General features: G+C 46.9%; 1 protein-coding gene across 2 annotated transcripts in view; it reads right to left on the bottom strand.

The window, feature by feature from the left end:
- Window positions 1-937: 937 nt before the first annotated feature.
- Window positions 938-25,609, bottom strand: part of RAB30 (RAB30, member RAS oncogene family) — a 42,491-nt gene continuing 17,819 nt past the window's right edge. Inside the window, exons 2-5 of one of the 2 annotated variants that reach the window (XM_083737470.1) lie at window positions 10,136-10,236; window positions 7,473-7,556; window positions 5,410-5,593; window positions 938-3,450 (exon numbers count right to left, since the gene is read on the bottom strand). In XM_083737470.1, coding sequence (XP_083593596.1) covers window positions 3,200-3,450; window positions 5,410-5,593; window positions 7,473-7,556; window positions 10,136-10,228 — 612 coding nt within the window. In that variant the 5' untranslated portion in view covers window positions 10,229-10,236 and the 3' untranslated portion in view covers window positions 938-3,199. Of the gene's footprint in view, window positions 3,451-5,409; window positions 5,594-7,472; window positions 9,199-9,268; window positions 10,116-10,135; window positions 10,237-25,609 lie in introns of those variants that run through there. The other variant, XM_083737471.1, reaches the window with a different exon arrangement.

The raw sequence follows: 25,609 nt of genomic DNA, 5'->3' as shown, positions 1-25,609 counted from the left end.
TACCATGAGTTCTGCATGTGTACACGAGGATGATTAGCTAAATTAATATTGCCTTTAATTATCTTAAGAAATGCATAAGAAGTGGTCAAAACAGGATCATGAGAGGTGCTGATGGGAGTCCATAAAAATATTGTACAAGTGGTGATGTTTTGTGGTATGTATTATAATTCATATGTTAACATTAATAAAAGTTGTTATATAAAAAAGTTCTGCATGTGTACAGCTCGAGAGGGGCAGTAGAGGAAGAGAAAGAGTTAACGGTGTGTCCAAACAGTGTGTCGCGACACATTAGCGTGTCTGCTGCAGTGTGTAGGCGTGTCGTACAAGCATGCTCCACAATCCTCCCAGGGCTGGAAAGGGGTTAGTTTAACCTCAAGTTTGGTAGTAAAACTGAATTACTGTGACATGAAATAATGCATGTCTAAAAAGTGTGTCACAGACATGAAAAGTTTAGAAAGCTGAGTTAAGGGCCAAACTAAAATTTTACCCAGTCAAGTTTAACTTGGTCATGTTCGTTAATATAAATAGGTCTAAGTTGAATACTATCTATGCATTCGTCATTTCATGGCAACTCCCTTTGTCTGTATGTATTATGCAACTCTCCACATAAAAATAAAAACCCTAGGGGTATATTTGATCATGCCACATGTGGTTTGACCCTGTAACATTCCTTTAACATCTCATCTCTTGTGTGTTTCTGCTGCAGTGATAAAGGAAAATAGGAAATAGCCTTACACCAAGGCAGACTCCATCTAGTTTCTGGCTGGCAGTAGCCATCCAGGGTCTCAACACAAAGGTCTTTTCCATCACTTGCTACCTGCTCTTTCTCACAGGAGGTACCACAGAATGAACCTTTTGCCTGTGATTTATCAGAAAACTGCAGTCCACTCCCTTTATTTTGATAAAACCTTGTAGGGGGCAGAGGAAAGACACACACTTTTTAAAATGTTGACTTTATTCTCAAAAAAGGCTAAAACTTTAGCAGCTTCTTTTTCAATGCAGAAGAGATCGCCTTGTCGGTGATCGGGCACAGCCTCCTAGAAGCAACTCGAGTAAAAGCAAGCCCTCTTTAAACAAAGGGTTGATACATAGAGCGCATCATGTATCCATGCCTTTTCACATGTTCCCCTTTCACCAGGGGAGATGCACCCGTCCAGTCCCCAGCAAACAGTGCCCATTCTTCTTCTGCACATAATTGAACTAATTAATACTAATACAGAATAACCAGCGAATTAATACTAAAATTACAATCCATTGCAGGTCCATCATGAACCAGACAGTTCGCCCTTCCTTGCAGGGTAAGCGAGTCGACACCAAGATCTGAGGAAAAAAGCTGGCCATCTCTGCCCCTGTGATTCTTCTTCCAGCATCCAATTTGCAGAATCTGGTGCGTTCTTTGAGCATGGCACAAGAGGTGCAGTAACAATGGAGATGAGGGCAGGACACATTTCACACTGCTTCCAACTTTCGTGGTTTGGGACTGAGGGGATTGCCCAAGCCAAGAGTTTTACATACAGATACACACGCGCGCACACAGTTGAGCCCAGGAGAGCGCAGCGGACAAATTAGATGAACTACAATCGTGAGCCTGCAAGCGACTACATTATAAAGGAAGGCTTTTTGACATTGCAATTTGAATTCGCTTCTCAGGAGCTACAGCTTTGCAAGATGGTCGCAGCCTCAGTAAAGATCAGAGCATGCGCTGCCATTTTCTGTTTTATTCCTAAAGCATATAAAAACCCTATGAAATTGTGCGCTCGCTTCCCAATGAGAAATACATTTCCACAAATGGATTTGAGTCCAGTACCGTGGTGGCGGCTGCTTCTGCTTTAATTAAAAGCACGCTCAGTATCGATCCTTCTGCAGACTGTACTGCTGTTCTGGACAGCTATTATCAGGACTGATCTTGGGGTTTTACTCCTTTGGTAAGGTCTTCCTCACACTTTCTTTTTTACATTTAGCAGTGCACACCACGAGTGGCATCTGTGCTTAAAGTGAACACATGGATACATTTGGCCAGCCCCCCAAAAATCTCAGAATCCTTGTGTTGTAATATGCCTTTAAACAGACAATTCTATATTGCTGTCCAAATTCCCAAGTTACCCAGCATTCCAATGAACCAGTCCTGGAACTATTTCTGCTAACTCCCGAAATAATTAACTATATTCAAAACACCTTCATCGGGTCACTTCCGTATGATGGAAAGTGGGAACAGAAAGCTCCACTATATGCCAGGATGGTGCAAGATTTTAATTGCAAACTTCAGAACACTTATTTGTTCAGGTCAAGTTCACAGAGGATTTTTAATACTCCTCTTTAATAAGCTAAAACCAACTCTTTCAACCCACAGAAACGGCATCCAGGCAAAATGAGGCCTGTGGTGTATTTGTTTCTACCAGCAAAAAGGGGTTTTTTGTTTGTTTTTACAATTGGTGCTTCCTAGTGAACAGTTCCTGGCTTCTGTACAAAACAGAGCGGGCAGTTATGGATCGCATCTAAAATTTCGCCTGGGGGAAAAGTTAGCCAAACTATTAGTACCCAAAGAAGTGAGAGAGCCAATCTCCACTCTTGTTGGTTTCAAAATATTGGCATTTCTATTTTTAACTTCCACGTCGATGAAAGTGTATGGACATGAGAGGCATGAACACTTATTTCCCACCCCCACCCCCCAAAAGAAACATATTTTCAGGGGCTGTGCCCTAGAAACCGAATGATTTGGGCCATATCTATATACACAGGTCATTGCTTAGCTGGCAGGCCATGACAGCTGCATGATGGCTAATGTGCATTACACCTATTAAAAGGTCGGGGGGGGGGGGGAATGGTGCAAGAGAGAACTTGAATTACTCAGTAATTCCAAGGAAGTTTCCGTAGTTGCTTCCTGGAAGTGAAACGAAGACCTGGCTTCCGCTTGCCATCGGATACCTAGAGCACCCTTGTGAATCCTCACCACCTCCAGATTACAGGGGAATTACATTTTTATATATATTTGTGTGTGTATATATCTTAAAAAAATTAAACCAGGTTATATTTCTGCTACGCTGACCCCGCAGGCGAAGTGGCCAGCCTGCCATGCTTCAAGGTTGTGAACCTGACGACATCCGCCAGTCAGATTGGGTTGAGGTGGCAGGAGCGGCCTTTGTCAAGACAGGCCTTGGCGAGAAAGAAGAGTCATAAACCTCGGGGGCTCGACTGGTTATCAGTTGAAATTGCAGCAAGTCAAATAGCTGATACTTTTCCCTTCCCCGGGCAACGGGGATTCCACATTGTTCACAAGCGTGTTTTGCCGCGCTTCGCTGATCAGCCGGCAAGCCAAGTCGAGAAAGAGTTTTTCCACGTTATCCGATTCTTTAGCCGAAGTCTCCAGATAGTACATGTCTTGGGCTTCGGAAAATTCCTCCGCTCTTTGTTGGGAGACTTCTCTTTTATCCGCTAAATCAATCTTGTTCCCTGCGTAAACAAAGCAGACGGAGGAGATTAGCTTGGCTGCAGGCAGCAGAAGCCAACGAAAACTAAAAAACCCACCCTACAGAGCAGTGGAGGCTGGTCCATTAGGATGAATGGGGCACTGACCCACCAACCCTCAGCTACTTCCCACCTTGCCTGCCTTCTTATAACCAGCTCAGGCTGCTGGCTTCCTCCTTAGTCTCAGCCATGGGTTGGCAAACTAAGGCCCAGGGGCCAGATCTCGCCTAATCACCTTCTAAATCCGACCCACGGACGGTCCAGGAATCAACATGTTTTTACATGAGTAGAATGTGTCCTTTTATTTAAAATGCATCTCTGGGTTATTTGTGGGGCACAGGAATCCGTTCATTTATTTTTCCAAAATATAGTCCGGCACCCACAAGGTGTAAGGGATAGTGGACCAGACCCCTGCTGAAAACGTTTGCTGACCCCTCTCAGCATCGCCTTTGCAGAACTCAGCAGGAAGGAGGAGGGGCACAAAACCAGAATTTATATCTCCCACTTCCAGATTTGTCATCCACAACCCACGTTCCCAGGTATGGGCACTATTGCAACCTAAAGGGGGTGAGCAGCAGCTCTGCACACCTCCCATTTTCTCCCCCTGTCCCTTGTCTGTATTCAAGGGGTAAATGTGTTTCATACTGTTAGGCTGCAAGCACAAAGCCAATGAGAAGCAGCCGCGGTGCCACTGCAGCTGGCCAGCTGCCCTAACTAAACCCAAAAAGTTGTTAACTAGCTCATCTTGGAATGGTAGAACTGTACAGTTGGAAGGGACCCTGAGGGTCAGTTAGTACCACCCTGTGCAATGCAGGAATCTCAACTAAAGCATCTGCCTTCTATCATCAAGTCCAATTATTTCAAACAGGAAGGAAAAAGCCTTAAGTTTTGTTGTAGTTTGTTTTTAATAACAAAGTGGTCAATATATCTGTACAATCCCTGGTGCCCATTTTGTACCCCTGTCCCAACACACTTAAATAACTGGAAGAGTTTCCATTTGAAAAGGAGCCGGAGGAGAAGATGTGACCCAGCATGGGGAATTGTCTAGCCAGTAAGCCCTCCTAGGAGCAGTGGGGGGGGGGGGGGTATGTGTGTGTGTGTGTGTGGGAGAACCACATTACTTTTCTGGGTATTCAGAATAAAATTTCAGTGCAAAAAGAGCATGTAGATGCAACCATGGGTTTCTGAGCTACTAGTGGGGGCTGCAACAAAAGATTGCCTTGCAGGATACTCCAGTTCTGGAGACTCCATTTGATCCTCCCTCGGTCCCCACAAAGAAAAGCATTCCATGGCCACTGAGCTAATGCATTTCTCATTCAGCTATGTTTTTGGGGAAGCTGTTTCTCCCTTCCCCTTTTGCACTGTTTTCCTAAAGGGTAGTGTGGTTTTTTTTGGTACGGACAAATCTTGGGGTTTCCCTGAGCCTGCAGATGCTTCCTTCCTGTGCACAGATACTGGTGTTTTGCCTGCATAAGCAACGTCAGTCACCTCTGAACACTGGAAATGGGCATGGGGAGCAGGCTGCTCGGTTAAGTTAAGAAAACGCTGCAATTTGTGGGCTTGCCATCATGACATACAAAACTCATAAGAGAGTTGAAGCATGGAAGTCTGGACTCTCTTTCTCCTTCCTTCCCTGCTCTCCTTGGAAGTGACCAGCCCTGTCTGCATGCAGCCTCTTTACTACTCCAATAAAATCTGCCAACGGCAATCAACAGCTCTATAAAACTGCTCCGGGAGCCGTTTTGAGACCTTGGGCCTCCATATCCTTGCTAAAAATCGCTGGCGTTAAGCCTAGCGCAGCGCATAGCTGTGTCCAAAGAAGGCAGGCCACACATATCTCCCTTCCGCCAATGCTTCCAATGGCCCTGTGCTCCAACTCCCCCTGCCCAACTCTGCCACCCATGGATTTGCTATTAAGGCTCCCTTTGCATCAATGCCTCTTACCCACTAGGACGGTGATGACCTTATTGCTGGCGTACTGCTCTATCTCCCGCAGCCACTCTGGGAGGCATCGGAAGGACTCCTCGCAGGTGATGTCATAGGTCAGTATTAATGCATTAGCACTGCGATAGTAACTTTGAGTAATGGACCGAAATCGCTCTTGTCCTGCCGTGTCCCAGATCTGCAGCTTTTTTTCCCATAACAAGGGAGGAAAAATAATTGGGGTGGGTGGGTGGGAAGGAGAAAGCGACTGCGTTAGTACAAAATCCTCAATTAGAATGTCTCATTGACCCCAATTTCCTTCCCGAGAATGTCTCAACGTAGGCAATATTTCTTCCGTATGCCACCCGATAAACCCAACCCCATTTTAAGAATGTCGAAAAGTGCCTTGCTGGATCTGTTTAAAACAAGGTTGTCTTACATGTCAAAAGGCCCACAGCTTCACCCTGAATTTTATTAGGAGAAACGGAAGGGATGGATCGCTCTCCCTTAGCTCCTTCCATGATTCGTGATGATATAAACCTTTCTGCATTTTGAGATTTACAACAGGAGGCATGAAGCTGAGATGACTCTTGGGCTGGGGTATTTTGGGGGGGGGTTGTTGAGAGGGGGGCTGTCACTCTTAATGAAACTAATTTTTGTATCTTTATTTTAGATCTTCTGAATTTTATGGGGAAATTGTTTGATTTTGGTTGTGTATTTTTGATACTTTATTGTTTATTACTACTTTTGTTATGTCTGTAATTATGTAATTCGTTTAAAGCCACCTTGAGCATGGTTTCATCTATGGAAAAGCGACATACAAATAAAATTATGTATGTATGCATGACATCCCCGGTGATTCTCCTTGGAACCAGCCTCATGTGGATACTGCATATGCATGCAAAGTGATGGGGGAATGTAACTGGGCAGGTGGGCAGCCCTTCCGGGACTGGGATAAGGAACGGGCTGCCCACCAGAAAAGGTTCCCTACCCTTGCCCTACAACAACTTAGGGTCCCTCCAGACTGGTAGCTCCCCCCCCCCCCCGGGTGTATTCTGCAACATGTCATTGAATCCAACAATATTGCATTAGTGCTGGCTTTATACTGCACAGTCCACATATCACTCTACTCTATTAGTTGCTCTACAATGCTCCCCCAGAAAACTTGCCATACGTCCGTACGGAAATCGGGAAAATGTCTTAAGATGTATGGGAGCCCATAAAGCAATTTTGCCCAAAAAGCTCAACGACTTTGGCCCCCTCCCCTCCCAAAAAGCTTAACAACTTTTCTGTCCATAGTTACAGTGTTTTAAATATGGCAACCCTAGAATATAAGATATTTCAGCAGGAAGTTAAGGGACATGCACCAATCTGAAGCAAAGCAGGGTGTCCTTCTGAAAACCTTTGTAGGTGCAAATATTGCTGAAAGTGAGAGCGTGTATAACCAACCTAATAGCATAATAGGCACAAATAATATTGAATGCACAATAAAAAGAGTGCCTGGAGGGGCCCTTAGGCAATCTGCACTTGCCATGCTATAGCAACCATTCACAATACCCCTTTCCAAAGCCGCCAATATACTTATAGGTTGCCAGCTAAGCCCAGTAGTAGAGGCCATTTGTTAGACTCTGGATTGCCAACATTCACCTCCAACATGCAAAGCAAGCGCCAGGAGGGATTTTCAGTAGAGAGAAGCCACAGGTGGGAGAGTGAGATGCTTAACCCCTAGCCTCCCAGCCACTTTCCTCTACAATCTCTTTCTTAGTTGCTTTCTCCCAATTGATTGGGAAACCTGATCTTTGGTTCATAGGAGGTGGGGGGCAGAGGATGAGGCAGAGTGAAAGACGGGAAATGAGATCCTTCTATGGGAATCCCCACTGCTGCCACAGGGAAGTTCCATATGAAGGGGAAACTCATAGGATGCAGAGTTTTCATACATCACACAACATGGCGCCAATATGAGAGTTCCAATCCCAAGATCCCAGGTATTTCCCTGAGTGGTCATATATTTTAACAGAGAAAACTGTTTTTCCTTATGTCAAATCAACTCAAAGTGGAGGGGAAAAACCCAAGCAAACCCTTACCTTTACTTTTTCACCATTGATCTCCACTGTCTTAATCATAAAGTCAACGCCGATTGTGGCACCTTGCCCTGGTGGAAAAAGACCCTTGAGAAGGGAAAACAAACATTGTTCATAAAACATTTTCAGCATAAGGAATGTTGGACATTTCACACTGCCGTTGTCCTAGTGGAAGAATCTTGTGAACACTGATCAATGTTCTGACTTGAGGCTCTGTGTCATTACATGCCTCTTCTGAATCTCTTCTTTACGGAAGGCTAGAGGGAAATTTTCAGATTTCCTGCAACAGTAGAATTTTGCTCAAGGCAACAGCCCTGCAGCATAATGGCAATCAATGAGGCACCACCAACAGGTCCAATTCTAGGTTTTTTGCAGGAAAGGAGGCATCATTCAGTGGCTGGGGAATGTGGCCAAGGAGTTGACATCTGCAGTTCCGTGCACAGATGGTCTCCAGAGTCCCTTGGGGACACCGTCCCCCCTTCGTAAAACGCATGGCCAATACTCTCCTGAGCTGCACACTTTGGATTTTATTTGAATTTCTCGTACACTGTTTCCCCTCGTGCAGCTCAGAGAAACCACTTCACAACACCCCCCCCCAAGCTACTGTTCTGCGGCCGGTTTTTCAGAAGATGGGGGACCAAGTTGTGCAAATCCCATCTGACATGGAGGATCAGCCCAACGGAGCAAAAAAATAATAATGTTTGGAAGCTATGAAAGGTAGCTGAAAAGCCCAGTATTTCTCAAAAGTGAAATATGTGCAGATTCTCTCTCACCTCCCCCCAACTTTTTATACAGAAGAGATCTTTGGGTGGTTTTGCCCCCCCCCCCCCCCCCGTGTGCGCAGCAAGCAAGATTTATGTTCCTTGCAAAGGAACACAAATCACCTGGAGATGTCTCCCAGAAACCACCAAATCACAGCGAGTTCGGTCAGTCTGCAGTGCTCCCAGCAGAATTTTAAGTCGTCGCTGTTGGAACAGAGCAAGCTAGCTAGCAAAGCACCAGCTGCCTCTTTTGTTAGCTCTGCACCACAGCTTGTTCCTCTTGTTGTGTTGGACACCTCCATCCCTCGGAACACTTACAGGGATGGGCTGTGGAGTGGATAAGCTGGTGTTTTGATTCCCCACCCCCACTTCCCCAGGGGTGGGGGGTCAACTTCGCTCCAGCCCCCATGGCAGGCTGCCCATAGAAAAGAGAATATTTCCAGGCACATTCTTTGAAAGGTCTCCACGGGGAAGAAGTGCTGACTGTTTAAGATGCAGAACTGCCAAGAAACATTCCGTGGGTTACGCAACCGCTCGGCAAGAACTTCCTTTCTACCAGGCAAATGCAATGTTGCCGCTGACCCTTTCAATGTCTTCTTGCACAGAAAGGGAAGGGGAAAGCCAGTTTTCTGTTATTACTTTCCTTCCACCAAAGTGGCATCACCTGCTCATAGAAATATAACAAGAGCCCATCTGGGTCTGTATCCTATAGGAAGTCTGCAGCACAACAAAACACTCCCCTGCAACTTGGTCATCTAGTCCCACCCCCCAGGCCCAGACAGAGGGGGGGGGGCCATATGGGCCACTTGGCCCGGGCCTCCGATTCCAAAGGGGGCCTTAGTCAGCATATTCACAATCGCAATAACTATATTTTCCATTTTGTCTTTATGTGCAGATATGGTTAAAGCCTTGAAATAAAATTATTTGTCAGCATAACTTTTGTGAAAATTATTTATATACAGTCATACCTTGGGTTGAATACACTTCATGTTGAGCATGTTCGAGTTGCGCTCTGCGGCAACCCGGAAGTAACGGAGCGCGTTACTTCCGGGTTTCGTCGCTCGCCATGCGCAGACACTCAAAATGACGTCACATCCATGCGCAGAAGCGGCGAAAAGAGACGCGCATGTGCGCAAATGTGCCATCACCAGTTACGTTTGCTTCTGGATGCGAACGGGGCTCTGGAACGGATCCTGTTCGCATCCCAAGATACCACTGTACTTACTTATTTATAAGACTTCAGCTATCCCCAGGGTAAAAAAAGGGGGGCACATTATCTACCTGGCCTGGGCCTCTGCCTGGCTCTGCAAGCCCCTGCAACCCCCCAGCGATGCAGGAACCACAGCTAAAGAATCTCCAGTGGATCCCCATCCATCCTCTGTTTAAAAACCTCCAAGTTCCTGTTTGATGCTGCAATCCTCAAACAATGTGCATGGTCCAACAGGATTTCCCCAGCCTGTCTTCAGCCATGAGGTTCATCCTGCCCCAAAACCCAGCAGCAGCAGCAGCAGCAGAGACTGCAGTTCAAAGATGGAGAGCCTGCAGCCCTTGAAATGCTGTTGGACTCCAACTCCCATCATCCCTGACAAGAGGCCAATCTGGCTGGGGATGATGGGAGTTGGAGTCCAGAAACATAGGGAGATCGCCAGACTGGCCACCCTGATACAAGAATAGGGCAACACCCGGAAGGTCACAGGCAAGCCACTCCTGCGTTGGCTGATGCCCTCTCTTACTATATGATGGTACAGTCCTGTCTCATACCAGGAGATGATGGCAGAGGTTCTCCTGGGTCCTAGCTCCTTCCTCCTGTGCACTAACTAACACATATATGAATGTGCTGCATACACATCTGCCCTGCCCTTCTTGAATGCCCGAAGCATCAACAACCCTGAAATGCCACCTTACCTGAGTAAACCGCCGCACTAAGCAGGTCTTCCCCACGCCAGCGTTCCCAATTAAAACTATTTTGAAGAGAAAGTCATAATCTTCCATACTCATTTACACAGCTGCAAGGGAAAGGAAAACAAGGAATTAAAAAAGAAATCCCCAAAGGGCTTCCGTTGCAGCCAGTCTTCTCCAAAGGGCTTTAACTCCCGCTGGTTAAAGGAGCACCAGGTTTCCAGTTAAGCTCCCTGGAATCCACCGGCGATACAGAATCAGAAGCAAAATACATAAAGGAGGGACGTTAGAAGACCCAGTGACTTATTTCATTATTGACGGACTTTGATCCTCCAGGTATACAAGGCAAAGGTCACTGCAGTATTGGCAATTTCTCACCAGTACACAGAAATCATGGCAGCACATGAACCCAGGAACTACTGTTGCCTGAGATCTGGTAACCTCTAGGTTAGATTACTGCAACGTCTTGAACTGCCCTGAGATCTGTGGATGAGGGATGGTATGCAAATAATATAGTTCCCTTATACAGCATTCAAAGAAACAGTTCCCAAACCCACCAACCCTTTGGTTTCATGAACTTATCCCCAGTTCCAATTTCATTGTTCTGTATGGGACAATGACAATAAAGATATCGTATATATTGTTCCCCCTAGCCTGCAAAAAGGATTGTTCAGAATAGCAGTCTGAGCAACCTGCTAAGGAAGATAATAACACAATTAAAAAAAATCAAAACAGTAACAAGTGATTGCACATTTTATTCAAAATCCAATTAAAACTACTAAGTTTAATTAATTCAACAACACTGGTGAAGTTGCTGCATTGATACCAGTTTTTCAAAGCCTGGTAGTCATTTACAACTTCAGCGTCCCCCTCTGCTGTCCCCTAGGTAATCCCCACCCCACCCACTTTGAGAACCATTGATTCAGACCATTGGGCCACCTAGCCAGCAATGGCTCCTCAATCTGCCCCAGGTTCTCAGGGAGAGAGACGTCTTTGACAGCTCTGGGGATGTTGGCCTCCATTTGCCTCAAGAGACAATGGAGTGCTCCTCTGATGGTGAAGTCAAACCACTGCGCTAGCAGCATCTAAGTGATCTCCCCGGGGCACAAGCCTGGGCAGTGAGTATGGAAGTCCTGGGCTGCCCGGATGACAAGACCCCCTTCTCAGCCTCGCTGAAGTGGTCCAAAGGAAAGCAGAGCAAGATGTTTGGCACCAGCTGGGGTGCAGGATTTCCCAGAAGGAGGCATACAAGGGTACCAGAGATCTTTTTACCTAGAAATGCTGGGAGAGAAGGTGGTACGAAGGGCCATAGCACACATTTATAAAGCTTCCCATGGATGGATCAGTATTAGAAACTGGAATAGAAAAGCTAGGAGCCAAATGGCTCCTGGGACCTGGGCTGTGGGGGCCAAAACAGAAGGTCTAGTTGCCATTGGGGGGGGGGGGAGAGAGAGCCAGCAACACTTTATTTATTATTTTGATAAGCATGAACTAATACGCGTTCACATAAGTGACACATTGTTAATATCACATTTTTAACAGAAATTGTTAATACATGGTGTGGCGATCACACAGGGTCCCCGGACGTTTCACCGTCTATTGATCCCTGTGCCACCACTTTATTTCTCGCTGCCACCACCCAGGCCCTACCTGGTACAATACTGAGTCTAGTCAGGGTTAAATTAGAACATAAATGTCTGTTTATTTATTGCAGTTTAACAAGCGTGTGGTTTCATAAATGGTATTGGTCAATTACAATCATAGGGTGCCTATCCAGACCTATAACTTCCGCTACCTGCTCTCCCTCACTAAACCACCTCTCAGATATTTACTTGTCGTCCTAGCCCCTAACTGTTCCTGACTCAGCTTATTTCGCGACACTAACTCAACCTACCCACAGACTCTATCCCAATTCACTCCCACTCCAACCAACCACCCAACTCCCAACGAACTCCCCCCTTCGCCCCTCCCAGAGCTGGTTTTATAGTCCCTCTGACTCCACCCCCCTGGGTCCTGACTGGGTAACCTGTTTAACTATTTCACCTCCAGCACTCTCATACGTTAACGTCACACATGTTTAATGTGTTTACAGCAAAAAATATTGGTACCATGCTTCAGTTTTCAAAACACTCTACTCTCTATTGTTAAACTCCTTAACATATACTTTGAGGCTTCAAAGCACATATGTTTCAGTAATCCTTGAGTGTCAGCCAGGCGCAAAAAATGGCACCCAGACTTTTTGAGGTGCTCGCAAATGGAGAATCTTTAGATGTGAAATGCGCCTGGCGCCCTGCTAATTTCGAACCCTGGGGTGGATGTGGAAAGCACGTGGTAGCTCCCCTTTGGAGCCAACTTTGTCATCTCAACCTCGCCGTACGAGCATGACTGCAACTGGACTTTGGCTACAGCCAACTCACTTCTCGCCTGTTGCTGTTTCTATCCTCCAGTAACAGCGCTGCAATACAGATGCAGCCCTGTGTCACACTCAGTACTCAGTGACCCTCGGGCAGCTCAAGGTATAAAACCTCAGACGGCAGCTCCTGGGTGCCGTTCAACTTTCTGTCTATAATTGCACAGAAGCCACGGGATGGTTTTGGAAGAAGGCCTTCGGTTTCCCTCTTCTAAACACAGGAAGTGAATTCAGTGTTTAAAGCGGTAAGAAGAGCCCTGGTGGCTCTAGTCTGCTTCCCACAGCAGCCCCCAACCAGATGCCTCCAGGAAGACCAAAAGCAGGAAGTGGTGCAAAGCCCTCTCTCGCTGTTCTTCTCCAGCATCTAGTACTTGGAGCCATGCTACCTCTGATTCTGGAAGTAGTATACTGCACAGTCAGCAAGGTATCATGGTTAGAATGTTTGGCTATGACCTGGGAGATTAGGGTTTGAATCCCCACTCAACCATGAAGCTCCCTGGGTGACCTTGGGCCACCCACTGTCTCTCAGCCTAAACTACTGTATTTTTCGCTCTATAAAACGCACCAGACCGCAAGACGCACCTAGTTTTTGGAGGAGGAAAACAAGAAAAAAAATATTCTGAATCTCAGAAGCCAGAACAGCAAGAGGGATCGCTGCGCAGTGAAAGCAGCAATCCCTCTTGCTGTTTTGGCTTCTGGGATAGCTGCGCAGCCTGCATTCGCTCCGTAAGACACACACACATTTCCCCTTACTTTTTAGGATGGAAAAAGTGAGTCTTATACAGCAAAAAATACGGTACCTTGCAGGGTTATTGTGAGAACCACATACACCATCTAGAGCTCCTTATCGTCCACGAATATGTCTTAAATCCCTGTTCAAAGCAGCCCAGAGATGTTCACGTATACCTTGTGGTAGCAAATTCCATATGGGCTGCGTGAAGATCACCTCCTTCTTGGTCTATCCCGAACTCCCGCCAACGTTCAGCGTCACTGAATGACCCTGGGCTCTAATATTGTAAAAGAAATCTCTCTCTGTTCGCTTCATCCACTCTGCCCATTATCTTGAATGTTCCGTTTTATTATGTCTACTTGTTTGATTTTATTGGTATTGCAGTCATAACAGCCTCAACCAGAAGCCAACATCACTTTTGACTTTCAGGCATCTCCTGAATATTTTTTATTTAAATGGCAGCAGGCCTTTGTGGCTCTTTAATTAGCCAGTCACTTTAATGATTATTTGTATTATTATTATTATTATTATTATTATTATTATTATTATTATTATTATTATTTGTTGTTGTTGTTGTTGTTGTTGTTGTTGTTGTTGTTGTTGTTGTTGTACACCACCCTGATAATTCATGATACAGCAGTAAAGGAATGCTTTTATGAATGAATAAAATAAATAAGAAAGATTATGAATATGTAAACCACTCAGAGTGTTAAAAAAATGGTAAATAAATCTTGTAAAATATCAATATACTGTATACCAACCCTCTGTGAACCCTGCCTTAGTCAGCCCAAAACTAGAAAAAACCAAATGCCTTTCCTCTAGGGTAATGGCTCTCAATTAGCTAAGCACTGTGGACCCCCTGTTTTTCAAAAGCTAAGTTATGGACCCCCTACTTTTGAAAATCTTGACATCTCTTTGCCAGTTTTTATCATGTGAATGGTGCCACCATACCTTCCAACATTCCCCAGTGCAAAACTGGGCCGTGCTCCCATGCGAGTCACATGACCCGTGCGAGATCACAGCCCCCCAAAATAGGATGTCCCCATTGATGGGGATGTGCCTCCGCAGACCACCAATTGGGAACCATAGCTCTGGGATGATGTGCTCTTACCCCTTGAGAACTTTAAATGGGATGGGGGAGAACCATGCAGACCGCTTTGAGATCTTTGGAGAAAAACATGGAACATAAATGCAATAAATTAAACTGAATTTCGGTTGCTCTTCTCTTCACCTTTTCCAACACTGCATATATTGGAAAAGCGGGAACCAGAACGACACAATATTCCAAATAGGTCAAGACCACAGATGTATAGAAAGACATCACACGGTTCCTGCATAATGGATCAACTTTTTCATTGAGCAATCTACCATGATGCCAAAATCTCTTTCCTGGTCAGACCCCCCATCAATGCCATGTGAAATTAGGGATTTAATTTATTTTACTAAAAACAATCACTTGGAACACAGAACGAATCTCATTTGACATTTCGTGGCCCGTTTGCCCACTTTGGAGAGATCCTTTGGGAGCTCTCTGTGGTCTGCTTGGATCTTCGCAGTTTCATATAATTTAGGGCTATCCACAAACCAAAAAAACCTCACTGCTCTTTCCTGTCCCCACTTCCAGTCCGCTTTAACAAATAAAAACAATAGGGTCTTGCACACTTGGGAAATGATATAATTCAGCGTGGTCTGGGATTTCAAAAAATAAACACAGGTAACATTTGTGAGTCCATCAACTATAGTGAAGAAGATTCAATCATGTGTGAGGAAAAGCTTTTACAGTGGTACCTCGGGTTAAGTACTTAATTTGTTCCGGAGGTCCGTACTTAATCTGAAACTGTTCTTAACCTGAAGCACCACTTTAGCTCATGGGGCCTCATGCTGCCGCTGCGCCACCGGATCACAATTTCTGTTCTCATCCTGAAGCAAAGTTCTTAACCTGAAGCACTATTTCTGGGTTAGCAGAGTCTGTAACCTGAAGCGTCTGTAACCTGAAGCATATGTAACCCAAGGTACCACTGCTAGCAGCAGCGCTGTGCCTGAGTTAATCAACTGCAGTAAACAAGATTAAATTAGCAAGGGTGGAGCTGGGCATGTTTAGCCTGGAGAAGAGGAGGTTAAGGGGTGATATGATAGCCATGTTCAAATATATAAAAGGATGTCACATAGAGGAGGGAGAAAGGTTGTTTTCTGCTGCTCCAGAGAAGCGGACACGGAGAAATGGCTCCAAACTACAAGAAAGAAGATTCCACCTAAACATTAGGAAGAACTTCCTGACAGTAAGAGCTGTTCGACAGTGGAATTTGCTGCCAAGGAGTGTGGTGGAGTCTCCTTCTTTGGAGGTCTTTAAGCAGAGGTTTGACAACCATATGTCAGGAGTGCTCTGATGGTGTTTCCTGCTTGGCAGGGGGTTGGACTCGATGGCCCTTGTGGTCTCTTCCAACTCTATGATTCTATGATTCTAAGTCCTTAGGGTACAGCAAAATCCCAACCCTTTGAAGCCAAAAGCTGGATTTACAGGGCATCACATTAGAGATCATTATAGCTTGCAGAAGCCTTAAGAAGGTAAGAAGAGCCTGCTGGATCGGACCAATGGCCCAGCTACTCCAGCGTCCTGTTCTCACGGTGGCCAACCAGATGTCCCACCAAAGCCCTCTCTCCTCCTGTGGTTTCCAGCAACTTGCATTCAGAAGCATTACTACCTCCAGCCAAGTGGGCAGAGCACAGCCATCCATGTTTAGTAGCCACTGAGAGCCTTGTCCTCTGTGAATTTGCCTTGCATTTAAGCACTAGCCTGGTAGCCAAATGGGACGTGGGTGGCGCTGTGGGTTAAACCACAGAGCCTAGGACTTGCCGATCAGAAGGTCAGTGGTTCGAATCCCCGCAACGGGGTGAGCTCCCGTTGCTCGGTCCCTGCTCCTGCCAACCTAGCAGTTCAAAAGCACATCAAAATGCAAGTAGATAGATAGGTATCGCTCTGGCGGGAAGGTAAACGGCATTTCCGTGCGCTGCTCTGGTTCGCCAGAAGCAGCTTAGTCATGCTGGCCACATGACCCGGAAGCTGTACGCTTGGCCAACAAAGCGAGATGAGCGCCACAACCCCAGAGTTGGCCATGACTGGACCTAATGGTCAGGGGTCCCTTTACCTTTACAGCACTAACTGTCAGCAGATCTCCAAAGTTTCAGGCAGGGATCTCTTCCAACTTGTTCCTGGAGATGCTGGGGACTGAATCTGAGGTCTTTCTGCATGCAATGTAGATGTTCTACTGCTGAACTACGTCTATTCCCCGGCAGTTCAAAGGCTTGCTTCATCTTCTGAGATGATTGTTGGGTGGGATGGAAGCTGTATGTTGATCTATATCATAGAATCAGAGTTGGGACAGATCACCTAGTCCAACCCCCTGCAATGCAGTTGTCCCATACAGGGATTGAACTTGCAACCTTGGCGTTATCAGCACTGGTAACCAAAGGTGAACAGGAATGGCATGCAGGCAACAATTTACATCTGATGTGGATGTTACATCAGCTGCGCGTGAGCCTCTTTGCGCTTTTTCCCACCCTTCCCCTTGACTGTGCGTGACTGACTTCTCTTCAGCTATTGCATGTGTCAGGGCCACACAGATAAGGATGATCCTTTGTCCCTGTCTGTGCAGACACAGGGGGGAAGGACACCCAGAACAAAAATACTAAGGGGGTGTGGGAGGACTAAGCTGGTTTTATTGGAAGCAGAAGGCAAAGAGCAGCCAAAACACATTCTGAAAAGGAGAAGGGAGGGGGGAGAGAGAGAGAGAGAGAGAGAGAGAGAGAGAGAGAGATGGAAACACCCATCTGCAAAGTCTAAATATTTCTTGGAAATCTTTCTGGCTGCTGCAGATGCATTTCTGGCCTCTGGAATGTGGTGTCAGGGTTGTTACAAACGCTCACAGCTGGCCAGAACAATCAGCTCCCTTGGAAAAAATTGCCAAAGGTCCAGGGCAAATAGAAAACCAACAGACCCTTTGACCCAGCTGGACAATTGCTACAAAGCATACTGATGAAAAGACTGGCTTTTGGGAATACTATAAAAACAGCTGAAGCACTGCTTCAGAAAACGGGGGTGGGAGGGCAAGAAAGAGCAAGGCCCCACCAGGTTTAGATTTCTTCTCCCCTACAAAGCAAGTCAGGGACTAGACGAATTCAAGCTATATAAATATAAGCCCTATCACATGGCCATAAAATTCTGCAATAAGAGCCAAATTATGTGCTGTTCCAGAAATCCATTATTCTGCTATTGCTGCCTGTTTGGCTATGTAGAGCAATAGAATCCCACCTGTTGAGTGCTGGGGGTCAGATTCAGCATTCGATTTTCATTAGTTTGTTTTCAGTCGTGAGGACCAGGAACTTGTGCCCTCTCGCTCTCTGTCAAATTCTGTGCTTGCAGAAAAGTGTAAGCATCACTCTCTATTTATGATTGTGTACGTTTTGTTGCATTTGCAACCCGTGTTTCTCCCAGCAAAGAACCCAAGGCAATGTACATGTTTCTCCCATGCAGTCTCCCATCCAGGCACTGACCCAACCCGGACCTTCTTAGCATCTGCAAGGTGTTCACCTCCTCTGCCTTCAGACCACACCCTGGGATCTCACGCTGCAGAGATCTCTGCAGTGACTAACCCCATCTCTTCTAGCGTTCACCTGGAATGTTGCTGCTGTCAGGAGGCCAGATGTTTGGCTATGAACAGCTGCTGACAGGACACAACAGAGCAGTCCTGCCTCTTCCAAACCACCACCGCAGCTCTGAGGCTGAAGGGTGTCAGAAAAAGCACGTCTCAAAACATTTCCCCGGTTTGGGCAGACTTACTCCAGGATGTTGTCTAGACAAAGGAACAGAATGCCTCCCCTCTCTCTTTGCACCCCAGGCATGTACAGGGAAAGAAGGAAGGTGGGCTCCGTCCCTCACCAGGCTACACGCCGGCGTGCAGAATATCTGCCCAGGAACAGGAACGCAAAGAGGAGGAGTCAGAGGGAACAGCCAGGCTGTCGGTCAGCCAGAGTATGCATGCTGCTTGTGAAGAAAAGCCAGCATCAGAGTATCTCTGATTCCGCTCTGAGGTGGCTGGCTGCAGAAAAGGGAGGAGAGGGGGAAATGTAGAAAATAAAGTTTTCAGGTGTAATAGAGCCTCACTATTTGTGTGTGAGAGAGGGAAGGGGCCCAGCAGCACTATGGGCATGTGGCTCTTTTTGCTGAGGGTCAACGTCTCTTGCAGAATTGTGGGGGCTTTTTATGGCTACACACTAGCCAGACTAACTTTTTAAAACTCATTTATTACATCTCTCCCAACACTTACTCCAAAGAGCTCAGCACAGCACACAAGGTTCTCCCCAACACACACATGATTTTTTTGCCCTTTCTGGGCTCTTTTTTAGGGCTGTTTCTACCATTTTTAAAGTCACTTCTGGGTTTGACGTGATGCACGCATGCATGGGTTGGATGCACGTAAATGGGGAGTTAGGGACACGGGTGGCGCTGTGGGTTAAACCACGGAGCCTAGGACTTGACGATCAGAAGGTCGGCGGTTCGAATCCCTGCAACGGGGTGAGCTCCCGTTGCTCGGTCCCTGCTCCTGCCAACCTAGCAGTTTGAAAGCACCTCAAAGTGCAAGTAGATAAATAGGTAGCGCTCCGGTGGGAAGGTAAACGGCGTTTCCGTGCACTGCTCTGGTTCGCCAGAAGCGGCTTAGTCATGCTGGCCACATGTATGCCAGCTGTATGCCGGCTCCCTCGGCCAGTAAAGTGAGATGAGCGTCGCAACCCCAGAGTCGGCCACGACTGGACCTAATGGTCAGGGGTCTCTTTACCGCTTTAAATGGGGAGATGCCTGTGTAGCAAGCTTGGGGAGAAATGTTCCAGGTTTTGCAGACAGGTAGTGCGTGTGGGTTTCTTCAGCACCTGAATTTCCAAATGTCGCAAGCACTTTGGAGGTCTCTGTTTCAGATCAAAGCCCTGTGGAGAGATGGTGCTTTGGCCGGGACAAGCGCTGAATCTGTGTCCAAAGATTGTCTGCTTCCGTTCTTTATTTGGGACCCCTCCAAATCTTCTCCACACCCCTAGGATGAAGCACTGTGAATGCTCTGCAACACCCTAAGTTAAGCTAATAAAGTATTATTTTGCTGGTGTGAAGACTGAATGACAGATAACATCTGGGTGGCAAAATGATGCTACAATTCCATCAGCCTCCAGGATTCCTGATTCTCACCTGCATCTTCACAAGCATCACTTGCAAAGTTGCTACTCACTTCTTGAAAGGAGAGAAGTGTTGCCAGACCCCTCCTCTGGGAGGCTTGAGACAAACCACAGACGCCTCAGAGGAGCCATTTCCTGAAGCAGCAGAAAACCACAGGAGGAAACATCTTTTAAAGCCCAGAAGGACAATTTAGCCTGGGCACAGAGGGGAAGAGAGAGCCAGGTGAAAGCTAAAACCATCTTGCCCTTTTCACACAGAAAGAGAAGCCAAGAGTGCATTGCTGTCTTAAAGTAAAATGAAAAAAAATACTGTGACAGGAGGCACTTCCACAGTCTGAGCCGCCAGAAAAATGAAAAATGCAAACTGCAAGCCTCAAACTTGGCTTCTGAGCATCAGCTCAGGCCTGGTTCCAATACAAGGCTAAAGGCCAACTACACATGTCCAGGAAAGGGGGGGAGTACACGGTCACCACTGACCCACATCTCCTCCCGTACGGTAGTGATTATTTACAGAGCCAACACAGTGCAGTGGTTAGAGTTGGGCGTGGGCCAAGGAGAGGCTACATGTCCAACTTTAGAGAGGACTGTCGTCTGTTGGAAGGGATGGCCGGGCTGAGCTTGTATTGGGAGAAGCCTAAGAACGAGAAACTTCAATGGGTCCAAAATGGAGCAGCCAGATTCCTGGCTGGGGTTCTGTTTAGATTTCGCATAACCCCAGTTTTGAAATAGCAGCAGTGAAGCCCAGCTTGTTCCCGGGGCCAATTCAATATGCTCACATTAGCGTTTAAAGCCTTAAACAACTAAGACCCCCAAGTATCTGAAAAAAGCATCTCCTTCCCTATGGACCCTCTTAGACCCTCCTAACCTTGGCATCTGCAGAGAGAGGGCATTCTCTGTGGTAGCCCCAAAGTTGTGGAATTCTGGTTTCGTCACTACACAGCTTTCAGCTGAAGACACTTTATCTTTATTGTGGCCTTTGACACTAGAGATTTATATTACTGCATGCCATCCCAATCTCCAAGCGGTGCAAAATTCCAGGGGTTCCAGGCGCTTTTACCCAGGGTTCGTATTTCCATTAGAATAAGGGACAGTAGAGACTGTGGTGTCTTTATGATATATGGTTTATTTACACATATATACAACCTGAGCTTACTATGGAGAGGTTCACAGCATTAGTACCCCAAGAGGGTCTTGATTCACCCATTGTCACAGCCTTGGCTATATATAAGCCATCTGTGCAAACTACAGAAACAGTAGGACAAAATACAAAAATGCAATAAAGCATTGTTATGTAAAAAGACAGGGCACAGCTTAATAATCAAGGAAACCCATGAAGCTGCATCTTCAAAGATGTCTAAAGTAACTGGTGGTGCTTTCCAACAGGCAGGGGAAAGAGAGTTCAAAGTTATGCAGAATAAATCATAGAAACAAGTTAAAAATTAAAGCATAATTTATGCAAAAATAAGAGAAATGATGGAAAGTTGCCCAGTTTGCATGATTTATATCCAAGAGGTTATGTCCTTTCCATCGGCCCCACCCCCCCATTTTATCCTCACAACAGTCCTGGGAGGTAGACTAGGATAGTCCAAAGTCACCTTGTGAGCTTCACTGTCAAGTCAGGCTTTGAGTTTGGGCACCTGCCTCTTCCTCCTCCTCAGTCGCCCCCAATATACAAGTCTCAGCCTGCTTGCGCAGCCACCCATCCCAGCATTTCCAGGTTCCAAACCTGCAAGGACTCTGTGGCTCTTCTCTCTTACTGTTTGTTCATCATCTAGCTGTGCTCCTGCATGCCCCCCCCACCTCCTCAAAGAACAATATAGTCCCTTTCTCAAAATGTAGATGCCGTTCTACCTGAGCTCAGGAGCCTTGCCAGGAGCAAGAAGGCAGCCAAGCAGATACAGATGCTGCCTAGATGTGTTCTCTCATAGCCAAGGACATCAGAGATGAGATGTCTGCAGCCACCCATTACACAGTCTAGCCATTAACTTAAAACATCAAGATAGCTACTCTCTCTGTAGTCGCCATATCTCCCGACTTGGATCCTAAATGTAGTCTGGCTCTGTGGCTGTCTTTAGCTCTCAAAGGAGAGAGAGATGAAAGGCTTACTGAAAAGTAAACCCAAGATTGCACTGTAAAAGACTGAGGAATGCAGTTATAGCCATCTTCAACCTTTTCAGGCAAAGACCTCATCTTTACCCCTAACATTCAAAAAGGGACCCATTTAAAATTTTAAGCTGTATGTTTGTCTTTCTCCCATCTCTTCCAATCTACTCCCAGACCTTTTTAACTCATCCTCTGCATCCCTCTCCTTCTGCTACCCCCTCCTCCTTGGAGCAATTTGAAGAAAGTGAGAATGAAAATGGTCCTGGAGCTAGTGGCTTGACCCACCTTGGGTTGGAGGCTGCTGGACCCTGTTATGGGTCACCACCCCCCAGCCAAAAAACCATGATCAAGCCTGCAGTGCTGGAAGGAAGAAGCAATGATCTCAATGGACTTGCTTCCACATAAGCACGCAGAGATGTCACAAGTGATAACCAAGTACATTACTTTCTGAAGACAGCCCTGTATCGGGATGTTTTCAATGTGTGATGTCTTCGGAAAGTAATGTAATATAGGATTGTGCTGCTGAATGCTAGACTTTTAAAGTGGCGCTGTGGGTTAAAGCCTCAGCGCCTAGGACTTGCCGATCGAAAGGTCGGTGGTTCGAATCCCTGCGGCGGGGTGCGCTCCCGTTGCTCGGTCCCAGCGCCTGCCATCCTTGCAGTTCGAAAGCACCTCCGGGTGCAAGTAGATAAATAGGGACCGCTTACCAGCGGGAAGGTAAACGGCGTTTCCGTGTGCGGCTCTGGCTCGCCAGAGCAGCGATGTCACGCTGGCCACATGACCCGGAAGTGTCTCCGGACAGCGCTGGCCCCTGGCCTCTTGAGTGAGATGGGTGCACAACCCCAGAGTCTGTCAAGACTGGCCCGTACGGGCAGGGGTACCTTTACCTTACCATAATTTGCAATGCACCAAGGCATGAACGCAATTTTGACTGGCCAGGTGCTTGCCAACACCTCCTCCCCTGCAATCCTGATTTTAGAAATCCAAAGCAGACAGGAAAAACAGCCTCTGGGTCACCATTTGTGGGTGGTGGTCTTGTCTCGCTTGGTGGGCCGCAAGCTGTGCAGATGTTCCTTATTAGTGGGCAAAGCCAAAGCAAGAAAACATCTGCATCTTTGTGGACAAGGTAGTGCCAGAACTACTGACATACAAATCTCACTCGCAGTCAATATGCAAAGCGTTCTGGGTTGTTTGCAAAGTTTTGTGTGCATGCAAAAAGCTGTCTGCCCTTAAGGAGTTTACAATCTTCGGGGAAAACAACAAAGAGCAGAGAGGAACAGGAGGGGCAAGAGTAGCTATGGAAGAGTGCAAGCAAATACAGTCACATTTCACCTTAAATGCTGAATCCACGTTCTCCAGCATTGGCTTCAAGATATAGGTGGCACAATATAGTGGAAATGCAGGAGACAATTGTATTTTGAGGCGTTAGGTGGCATGTCCCTTTCCCTTTAACATCCCCAGTTTGATTCTTGTGTTTCACACACCTGTCAGGAGTTTCTTGGGTTCTTCTGTGTTGCAAGTGCTGGCTGGATGCCCGGCTGCAGGTAGTGGGAGACTCTCAGCCGCTCTGTATTAGTTCCATCTCAGGGTCCTGGACTAATCATGAGTAATGCCAGGTGCCCTTGATTACATCAAGGCAGGCTATAAAAGCCATAGGTGGGAGAGGCCCGGGGAGCTTCTGCCCAGATCAAAGGACCTGATGCTGGGAGACTGACGGTCAGGGTCTTTCTCCTGCTGCTCTACCTGGGGCTCCGGGCAGCTGAAGGGGAGATTGGGTAGCCCCTGTCGGGTATGTTTTATTTTATGCTTTGTATGCCAGCTGTTTATTTGTTAATAAAACTGTTTTGGTTCCCCTTCCACCTCCTCATTCCTTTTGTCCTGATATCCTTGGAAAGAACTGCTGTATTTGGCAGCACACACTATGGCAATGCTCTGCTCAGGAACAGAGCTATAGTGGTATGTCAAATCATGTGGTGTAGGACCCCAGGCGCCAGCCCTACTCCAAATGTCCCCACACACATGCCAGCCTGCCCCCTGCACTACCAACCTCCCCAGATCGAGCAGAAAAGTCTGAACGTTCCCCGCAATCGGGAACCCAGCATGGTGGGGGTGCTCAGGTACAGAGAGGCTCATAAGTGCATCCAGCCAGCCCAATGTGCTTAGAACTCCCCTCCAGGCATTCTTGCTCAACAGGACCTCCCAGCCAACAGCTAGAAAGGAGGCTTAATTGTGAGCATATATGCAGAGAAGCAAAGCCCTCTACATGCACATACATGTTCAAAGTGAATGTGTGAAGACAGCAGCGGAGTCAGGCACACATTACTCTCAAAGATATTGGCACATGGAATCGCGAAGGTCGGAAAGGAGCTTCCAAGTGCACCCAGATGAACATTCTTAGAAGACCCTTTCAGGCCAAGAAGGTTAGGAGTTTGCATGAAGGGCAGGGATGTTAGAAGGGACGGTTGCATGTGTGCTCCCACGCCCCCCCCCCCGACAACCCCCCCACCTACTTTTTAACCCACCCATCAATCTTTCACAACAGCCCTGTGAGGAAGGTCAGTTTTATCCCCAGACAGCAGGCGAAAGAGAAGGGAGCGAGGCTTTCCTGTGGTGAATGAGTGAAGGAAGGGATTTGTGGTCGCTTCCTTTGAATTGAAATAAATGGCTGTATTTTCATTTCAAAGCCAAAGTTCCTTCGTGCACTTGCAATGCAAACAGATACAAAAACGAGGAAGAAAGAATGAGAACAAGAGGGGGAAGGGTGAGAGATTGGGAAGGTGAGAAAAATGGATTTTCCCCTTCTTCCAAGACATAAAAAATTGATGCCTCGATGGCAAAACCCAGCACATTACCAATCCTGTAGGTGCAAGTTGCATTTTATAGGCAGCAATATAGGGTGGCCGGTGTAAGCTCAGTGTCCTTGGTCTGATTATGTTGCTGGCTTCAAAAGGAGCAGACTCGGGCCCTTTAATTAGGATGCATGGCGGAGCTTATTTTATGCCTCTGCCCAGCGCAGAGCAAGCAGGTCTCCTCAAGCAGGACAACCCCCCTGGGGAATTTTTCTCCGCAGAGCTCTATTAAACGCACAGGTGTTAATGCAACTGCATTCTGGCACACAGGGAACGTGCAGCATTTCATGGCTCACATGCTGCTCTAGGAAGCGGAAATCAAGGCTGGCATCAACGTCTCATCCCAGCTCTGCTACAGACCATAGGTTTTTAGGGACTTGGAAGGAGTTCTTCTGATAAAAAGGGGGGGAAACAGGCACTGCCTTGGAGATAGATACCACAATCTCTCTTTGGTAAAAAAAAAATAAAAATGGTTTTGTGGGTTTAAGAATCTGGGTGAGAGAGCCTGCTTTGCTGGTTTGTTTTCAGCCAAGCTACCGGTCACTGTTCCCGACAGCTGTAGTGACAAGTAGGGCCTGCAACAAAAGGTTGCGGCGCTCCTGTGCAGCACTCCAACCAACCAGCTGTGCCTGATATCAGTCCTTTGCACCTTCCTGCAACCTGTAGGGTGCACTGGCACCGATGCCTGCCTTCAGCTTACCTGATGGCAGCAGCAGCAGCACATGGCCATTTTGATTTTTCCCATAATGCCACAGGCATAGTGTTGCTCTGGGGCATTGTGGGAATTTGAATCCTGCCTGCTGACCAGATGCTTCTCTTTCCCCTCTCATGCCCATTGCCTCTGCTGGCAAAATCTGAGAGGCAGGCAGGGCTGCCAAGCTGTCAATGGCCTGACTTCACAATGGCACATGGTTTGAAATCAGCTGAGCTTAGGGCATAATGGGAAATTTAAACAGAGACCTGCTGCTGCCAGGTGAGCCAAAGGCCAGGCAGCCCAGTAGTGGACACTTTAGCAAGGGGGTTCTGGAAACCTGAAGCTAGGCCTCAAGAAACCTGAGAGGAGGCAGAGAGGGACTGTTTGTATCTGTCTCAAGAGACAACGGAGTGTGCCCCTGGGGGTGAAGTTGTATTAGCAGCACCGAAGTGACCTCCCTGGGGTGCAAGCCTGG

The sequence above is a fragment of the Podarcis gaigeae genome (assembly GCF_964106915.1).
Source record: "Podarcis gaigeae genome assembly, chromosome: 4".
NCBI lineage: Eukaryota > Metazoa > Chordata > Lepidosauria > Squamata > Lacertidae > Podarcis > Podarcis gaigeae.
The sequence above is the reverse complement of the archived record's forward strand: the minus strand, read 5'-3'. Positions and strand labels throughout refer to the sequence as shown.